The 9,187-nt window shown below is 38.8% G+C and overlaps 1 protein-coding gene across 1 annotated transcript in view; it reads right to left on the bottom strand.

Annotated features, from left to right (window-relative positions):
• Positions 1 to 1,797, bottom strand: part of dennd6b (DENN/MADD domain containing 6B) — a 27,284-nt gene extending 25,487 nt beyond the window's left edge. Inside the window, exons 1-4 of the mRNA XM_063212399.1 lie at positions 1,456 to 1,797; positions 1,241 to 1,279; positions 1,084 to 1,126; positions 561 to 679 (exon numbers count right to left, since the gene is read on the bottom strand). Of these exons, the coding sequence (XP_063068469.1) occupies positions 561 to 679; positions 1,084 to 1,126; positions 1,241 to 1,279; positions 1,456 to 1,623 (369 nt within the window). The 5' untranslated portion in view covers positions 1,624 to 1,797. The remainder of the gene's footprint in view (positions 1 to 560; positions 680 to 1,083; positions 1,127 to 1,240; positions 1,280 to 1,455) is intronic.
• Positions 1,798 to 9,187: the final 7,390 nt, after the last annotated feature.

Here is a 9,187-nt window from a genome sequence, read left to right as displayed (position 1 = left end):
TGGTCTTTTGGTCATTTAGCCACAAAACGCTTAATTTTTTCATATTATACACAATGTACAATACCGTGATATATACCGTGATATATACCGTGGCTAAAATTATACCGAGGTATACATTTTTGGCCATACCGCCCACCCCTAATCTATTGTATGAGTCATTCTTCTTAGAACCATGCAAATCAGCCACACACACGCGTGCAAGCATGCACACACTCGCAAACACACTCTCACTTGCAGTCACAGCACAGTGCATTTTGTTGTTTTCCGCACCCTCTCTGCATACCTCTCTCTCTCTCTCTCTCTCTCTCTCACACACACACACACACACACACACACACACACACACACACACACACACACACACACACACACACACACCTTTCTGACCATTATTGGTACAGTCTTGCCTCTGTTGTATGTCACCCTTTTCGTATCACTCTCGCTGCCTCTTCGTCTCTCTCTCTCTCTCTCTCTCTCTCTCTCTCTCTCTCTCTCTCTCTCTCTCTCTCTCTCTCTCTCTCTCTCTCTCTCTCACACACACACACACACAGCAGTCTGACCTGCAGTGGTACAGGTGCGTCTCTGTTGTACAGGTCTCCATCTTCGTACCAGGCCCCGCGGTTGCCGCGACCCACAGAATGCCTGAGACGGAAGCTGAACTGGGTGTCTCCAAGACAACCTGAGATACAGTAGAATAGAATAGAATAGAATAGAATAGAGTTTAATAGCATAGCGATTACCAGTAGCATTCTATTTATCTCAATGGTAGCATACCGTACAACAGAAGATGATGCATCAGTGTCCATAGAGAGTTTTAACATATTTCACTTGTGCAGTGCAAAATATACACCATACAGTAAAATAAAATCAGCACTGGTGAGGAGCGCACTGATCAGTCTCCATCAGTTATGTATTTTCCAGTTTATAAGTTCATAAAAAGAGGGTTGCTTTTCTGGATTACATAAACTATGTTAAGAATACCCTCTGTTGACACAGGTATGGCTAAAGGATGTTTTTTAACCAGTGATGCAAGATACACAGCCATGAATACACATACACTACATAAACAAATAAGCAACTAACCTGAGTATGAGTCGGGAAATGACAGGTAGCAAATGCTGGTTTTCTGCAGAGTGACAGAAAATAGCAGTCAACGGGGTGAAACAGAAAATAGAGATGTTCGTATTTCTAGAGGTTTCGCTATGGACAACATTGGCATGCACTGCTTATAAGGACTTACCTCTTTCTCTGTAAGTTTTGCGTCAAGGGGATACACAAGCTGAGAAAACAATGAAAGCACAGAACAGTGGCATTAAACGATTTGCTAGGACGTGTCGTGCACTGCACTGCACATCGGGGTTACATTGTGGCATTCACGTTAGCTGGTGTTAGTTGAGTACTAAGTATTCTGAGCTTTCTCAGATCGTTAGCACACAGAGTGTGTGCCATGTTTACCTCGATGGCTTGTCCAAGCTCTAGGTCGAAAGTGACGACACAAACGCACTCCAACCAAGCTGAGAAACGGGCCCAAGGTAAAGAACCGTCCGGGCTATCCACATCCTCCCTGGCAGCAGCCGCCTCCGACGCACCTCCGAGAGATATCGAACTGTCAAGAGGGTCCATGGCAACAAGCGTGTCCGACCCCAAATCCTTTCATTTCGGACATAACATGGCTCAGACGGTGCTATTTCTCAGAAATATCATCATAGTCCACGAGAAAATACCCGTTTAATGCTTTTATTTGCATCTCATCCTGTCACAAGACAGTTGTGGTGAGCGCCCTACACATGCCTACGAAGAATAAACATACTCCCGGAAGTCGACTGCCTCCTAGCGGTGGTGTTCTGGAAAAACATGGCACGCACAACTTCCACCTGTTCCATCAGCTGATTTATGCCTTGTGTGGATCTGTCACTAAAAACAACGCTGAAAACACAACGATTGCATTTACAGAAATTGGTGCATGTTACATGTCAGTCTTGGACTGATTTTTTTTTTTGTAGAAAGGTTCGCACTAAACCCCCCCCCCTTCCTTTAATTCTTTTTTCTTTATTTTTGAAGAATATAGTAATAATATATTTTATTTAAAAGCGCCTTTCAAAACACTCAAGGGCACTGTACACAGAGAATCAATAATAAAAACAAGACACATGAGCAGATTGAAAAACAAAACAAAAATAAAGCAAAACAGAGTTAAAAATAAAAATATACACAGAATAGATAGGCCCTACACACTGCACTCTAGTACAAATGCTGCTCTTCTTTGCATCCCATCGGTTTGAAAGAAATCAGCAGGTCATAAGGCATTTGCTTTCTGTGCCCCGACATTGTGGAATGGCCTCCCACATGTTATTGGAGATGCTGGGTGCTGGCTCTGTGGACATTCAGTATAGACGGGGAGGAACGGTAGCCTACCATGCACCCCCCCACCCCCCACCCCCCCCACACACACAACAAAACACCACATTACTTTTTTTAATCTCCAAGATGTCCTGAATAAGAATTTGAGTGGTAACAGTCATAACTCACTCCCACTATATTTTTTCACATCATATGACCCCATGCATTCTAGTCCTATGTAGTGATACACTGCCAAGGCCTCTAGAGCCATGATGCAGTTGGTTATAATAGCTTATGATATACCATATCAAAGCTTGGAGTCTGTAGTATACAGATATTATACTGTATTTGGTGAACCTTTTGCATAGCAACAGTTGCTAGGCAAAGCATATTCCTTAGCAACCAGCATCAGTGATACGGTTCCTTTGCGATTACATTGTGTTGTGATGTCTGGATCTATATGGCTTTTCTCAAGTGCCACATGACTTCTTTGAACCTCCAAGATGTCCCTAATAAGAATTTGAGTGGTAACACTAATATAACTCATTCCTTCTGTACATCATATTGTACATAACCCAGTATGCTAGAGAATATAGGCTATGTGACACCTTTTTTTTTACTAAGTAAACAATGAGTCATCAGGTCAAAGTCCACGGTCATTCATCATGAATCATCAGATCAGATCAAAGTCCAAAATAAGATCAAAGTCCAAAATAGTTTAGAAATGAGTCATCTTCATCATCTTCATCCTCTTTCTAGGAAGAATCAACCAGTTAGGCCTATAGGCCTACTAGACACAGTACTCTCTACTAGGGCATGCCTGTCTATCACCTGAGGGTTTTGTCTGGGCATGAGGGGTTAGATCAAAAGTCAAGGCCAAAATGTTTTAGATATGAGTCATCTTATTCTTTCTAGGATGAATTAACCAGCAGCTAGACTCAGTCTCTCTACTAGGCCAGACCTCTCTGCCGTTTTGTTTTGGATATGTAATGTTTGTGTTTGAGGAACTGCTGGTTCACCCCATTCCCCCTTTCCCAGGCTATACGCTAGGTGACTTCTATGCATACGCTATGTGACCAGGTGAATGAACTTTGAGATCGTTTACAGAGGGGCTACCCCTCCTATCGCACTCTCTTTCTTTCTCTCACACACAAAAATAATAATAAATATTAAACGACATCACCTACAGCTACACCGCTCTGATATGGTTTATACCGGTTATGACCGGATGAAAAAATAGAGACTAAAAATGTAAATGATCTTTGACCTAAATTAATTACGATGGGGTGAGGGACATCTTTTATTTTTTTAAAAGACACCCTTCCCACTCCCACTCTGCTCAGACACTTCTGTATAAGATGTACAGTTTTTAGGCAGAGGTTGTCATAGGTATTTCAAATGTTTTGTGTGCAAAAACTACTTAGTTTATTTAAAATGAATGACCTCTCATGAATTTCCTTTATTGAATATTGTTCAACAGGCACTCTCATACTTGGCACCTGCCATCATCTTCTAACACATTGGGGTCCAGGAGAGGTAGGGTATGGAAAATTGAGAAAATGCTGAGCGGAATCTTCACATTTTACCTTTCGTTTCTGGCAAATTGTTATACAGTAGTGTGCATTTCATTTTTCCTCTTATTCTGATTTTATGCAATACTCAGACCTATGAGTCTAGATGTACACAACTAAAAGTTTTATTCATATATAAATTATTATTAAATATTTTGTCAGTGCACAGTCAAAATCTCAGAATAAGACAAAAATTCATATTCTCAACCTTACCCAATCTATCTCCCAGTCACACACCCATCATCGTCTACATTTGTACTGAACCACAAAATTAGCTCAAAATTTCTCCTGAATAGCTTCACATTCCAGCACAACTAGCAGTCACATAACTCCAAAGTCTCCATACCCGTACAACCCAGCCATGCTCATCCCTCCACCCCCTTTGCAAACCTTTGCATCCCGGCTAATGGGTCACTTAGTAAGGGTGGCCCCAAAGAAAGTCCTCCCACATGCACTGTATCAACGCACATCACATTCCCCCTTCAAAGCTTCAAAACACAGGAAACGCCAGGAAACCTACCGACATGGCTTGCCAACCATGGGGTTGAATGAGCTGATATCTGTTTTATATTTGCTTTGTTTTTACTTCATGGTCTATTTTTATCTGTCTGATGTACATCTCTTCATTTCAGTGATTTTCAATCCCATTTTAGGCTATGGCATGTCTTTTACAGGCTTGTCAGGGAACTTAGCAGGGACACCTAGTGATTATTGATGCCTAGCCACAATGTACCCATCTCTGGAGATCCTTTAGAGTTTTCCTGATATTGAATCATACCTTATCTCTCTCTAATCTATCTTACCAACCTGATCTCTTGGGACTGAAAATAGTAGGTGTGGGAAACCTCACACCTAGATTGGTGAGTGTCATTGTAGTTGACATCTCATTGCAGAATTTTTCTGAGCAGGAAACACCCCATTTGCGAGAAGATGAATCCCCAAATATCTACATGATCATTCAAAGCTGAACTTGTGTTTTGTAGTGGTGAAAAAAAAGAGTGTATGGTATTTCATTTTCAGCAGAGATGACATGAAATATAGTCATTCTGTTAAAGTTACATTAGGCTATCAAAAGTAAACATAACAATTGTGTTTCAGCAGCTCACAGACACTTACATTGTTTCATATTTTATATCTCACAGTCTTTATGACATTTGCATCTGTACATGCACTGTGTACCTTATTGATTTTTGTCATGGCTCACTTTGAATACACATCAAAGTTACAACAGCTTGTTTTATAACACCTTTTCCATTGCTTAAACGTTTTGTGTGAAACATGACTCATAGGCCTACTGTTAATATTCCGCACACAAACATAGGCTATTCTACTATTCTGACACATTTTGTCACACTGAAACTCTGCAAGGAAAACCATTTATGCCTGCAACAAACTCCTCAAAGCATATTACTTAATGTCAAATTGTCCATGGTGATATCAAAAGACCCACAGTAACACCAAATAAAAACACTGTTAGATCAGTATTGCATTTAAAAAAATAGCTTCAGTTGTGTTTTATTGTTTGTTTTTTTCAGTTCCACAAAAGAGACATATTTAAGAGTCAAATAATTAATACAATAGATTAAAACAATACACTTTACAAGTCAAACAAAGAAGCCAATTCGGGTCAAAGATTGTCATGTATAACTCAAGAGAAATCTTTTTACATAGGCCTAACTGAGTTTATCATTCACTAAACATCTCTAAACAATCTGTCACTGACCATATTCTGATTTTGTTCAGATATTTCGAGTTCATTTAATAACAAAATGTGAAGCACTTGAATATACCCACGAAAACTTAACCAACCTTAACTGATACACATTTTGCTAAATTACTTTAACTGTCACAAGGGTACACATTGAAGGTAGCCTAAAACACTAATTTCTACATAGTATCATAATCACAGCAAAAGCTGAAATCATGGGAAAAGGCTACTCTAAGATTTGGTCATTGAGTCTGCCCAAGCTAATGCCACAAAACAACCTAATTTGCAAGGTATAGTCAAATAATAGCCTACCATACACAATCAGTTTAATCGACAGTTCATCTATTCACCCTTTGTGCCACATTGTTATATGAGTGTAAAATTACAAGGCTGTTTTGAAGCCTCAGTATTGGTATACTGTACAAATTCTCAAATAAAAATTGAAATAAATAATATGACATATGTTATTCTTGCAGTTGGTGTTCGTGTTATGCAGGGGTATTAAAGCTGTGGCGTGTAAGATGGTGGCGCAGAGTGTCCAGAGTAGGTTTTGCAACTATGCAGCTCATTAAAACTGGGATGCCTATTGCCAACTTTGATCATTTAATGAATATTTTCTGAAAAATAAACCACTATTTACTAGTATGACCAAAGCACAGTAAGTTTTTCAGCTGAAAATATCTATTTCTGGAAATTCAAAATGTATGACAGTGCAATTTTGTCAGTCATGTTGAATACTTAGAATTTGATGGTGGTAGTAGGTATTCCTTTTAAAAAGGTAACGTTTGTGAATGGGCAGCATGGATTCTGGAAACGAACTACCAAAAATATTACACAGGGCACCCTTAAGTCTTAAAATGCTGTATGTAGGCTACGTAGTGTTGACTGTATGGGATATGAGTTGTAAGCAGCAGCAGACGTCATAAATGCTGTAGGGAATCATTGAGATAGTATTTCTGTATATTTCCCTGACTTTTACTAAATGTTTCATTATGACATGATCCTACATAAAGACTTGAATCAAAATAAATCAAAGGTCAAAGACACGCAACAGTGATTTTAATAGGGTTGGGAATTGTCAACAGCCTCACGATACAACGCGTAGGCAGAGATTTTTTCTAAAGGTTGTTTGTGGTCTATGTTGGCTATCGTCTCTGTCAAATTCTCTGGTTGATGTACATGACATACAATATCCCAAATGATACCTTCCTGGACACATAAACCCCCAAATTAATAAAAATACAAATAAAAAATACAAGACTAAAATGTCTTAAACATGCTTATTGTGTTTTCAGAATTGTTGATCTTTGTGGATTGAAGGTCGTTCATTTAGGCTTTGTTGGTGGTGCCTCTTCACTGTGAGACATATGTCTTTTGGCTGATGTGGTGATTGATTGAATGCTACCGTGTAAGCCATATGAAAGAAAGCTCTGTTTGGCAATTACAATGCGTGGTTAGTGGGAGTCTGCTTTGAAAAAGTTTCGAAAACATATATAGAAATAAGTGAAAATGGTTTGTGAAAATTGTGAGTGAATTATGAAGTAGCTTTGGTGCAAATGCTGAAAATTATATGAACTCTTTCAGGATATGTTCAGCTGCTGCAATATCACATTTCTCAACTGTATTTTGTAGAACAAACAATGTACCCCACTGGGCCTGGATAAACTTTTTGCGGGGAATGTGGATGCTGCAAGTGTATATGAACATTCATTTCAGCCATCCCTCTCATGTCTCTAGCCCTCTTGTAATGGTTGGGACTTCATATTTCCATACAAATCCACTAATTTCTCATTTATTGGGCTACAAGATGGCTACTACCTTTATACATATTTCAAAGCGTACATTACACGCAACACATTTTGTGGTGCTGCAACTCCATGATCACCTTTTGCAACATAACACAATTTTAGAAGTCCAGACGTAGCAGAATCTGGAAAAAAAATCTAAAAAAGAATCATATTTTTCACTGACAGCGCGGTTTCCTGTGCGTTAACCTGGTTGAAAAGATTCACATACCCCCTTTATAGTGTTATACACCATATTCATGCTATTGTCATGTGTGCACAAATGTATTTTAAAAATGCTCAATTTATATAGTTCACCACGTGTTCACATTATACAATTTCACATGTTCTATCTTCATAATGAAATCTACTCGGTTGTAAATTATGCTGTAGATAATTTTAGGTTCATGGTGTTGTACCAGAGATGTAGGCCCTGTTGGATTCTGTTAGTCAAGCTTATAGGCTTTTTTGTGTAGATTATGATGACTGAAATCAAACATTTTCTGGAGATTAAACTGTGAGTTGGAAAAAACAGAGTGCTCTCTTGGCTTCTGAAAGCTCCTCCATAGTAGCCTATATAGGTGCTATGCGACCAAAATTTGGATAATTTAATGATCCAAAATGTATCAACACCACTAGCAACCAATGGAAAATGGAAGGGGTTATATAACATGGTTGAATTTGGGATATGCACTCATGCAGATGCTGGATGAGTATAGCCTTGGAGACAACTACTGTAGGTCTGAAATTGGTAAGGTGTGAGAGAAAGGGTAAGTGTGACATTGCCTTGACCAGATGGTAGATTTAGGGTGTGTGTGTTAAACCGTGATGCTCTGTTAAAAACTAGGGGTGTGCAAAGAAAAAGTCATGACAATATATTGTATTGAACCTCTTCAGATAAATTATGGTCTCATGACCAGTGTATCGTGATACGTATTAGCTAGCAGTTTAACACTGTTGATGAGTTCAAAGGCGGCATTAATTTACACTGCAGTGCACTCTGGCATCCTATTGCTACCCCTGCATAAGAAAGATGCCATGCATAGCGTATTGCATGTAGCCTACTGTATCGCAATGCTTATTGTGACCTGTGTATTGTGATAGGACTACGCGTTGTATCGTGAGGCTGTTGACAATTCCCAACCCTATTAAAATCACAGTTGCGTGTGTTTGACCTTTGATTTATTTTGATTCAAGTCTTTATGTAGGGTCATGTCATAATGAAACATTTAGTAAAAGTCAGGGAAATATACAGAAATACTATCTCAATGATTCCCTACAGCATTTATGACGTCTGCTGCTGCTTACAACTCATATCCCATACAGTCAACACTACGTAGCCTACATACAGCATTTTAAGACTTAAGGGTGCCCTGTGTAATATTTTTGGTAGTTCGTTTCCAGAATCCATGCTGCCCATTCACAAACGTTACCTTTTTAAAAGGAATATCTACTACCACCATCAAATTCTAAGTATTCAACATGACTGACAAAATTGCACTGTCATACATTTTGAATTTCCAGAAATAGATATTTTCAGCTGAAAAACTTACTGTGCTTTGGTCATACTAGTAAATAGTGGTTTATTTTTCAGAAAATATTCATTAAATGATCAAAGTTGGCAATAGGCATCCCAGTTTTAATGAGCTGCATAGTTGCAAAACCTACTCTGTACACTCTGCGCCACCATCTTACACGCCACAGCTTTAATACCCCTGCATAACACGTAACTGCAAGAATAAACATCATATTATCAAGTCATATTATTCATTTCAATTTTTATT

Source organism: Engraulis encrasicolus, chromosome 12 (genome assembly GCF_034702125.1).
Source record: "Engraulis encrasicolus isolate BLACKSEA-1 chromosome 12, IST_EnEncr_1.0, whole genome shotgun sequence".
Classification (NCBI taxonomy): Eukaryota; Metazoa; Chordata; class Actinopteri; order Clupeiformes; family Engraulidae; genus Engraulis; species Engraulis encrasicolus.
This window is presented reverse-complemented; position numbering and strand designations above follow the sequence as displayed.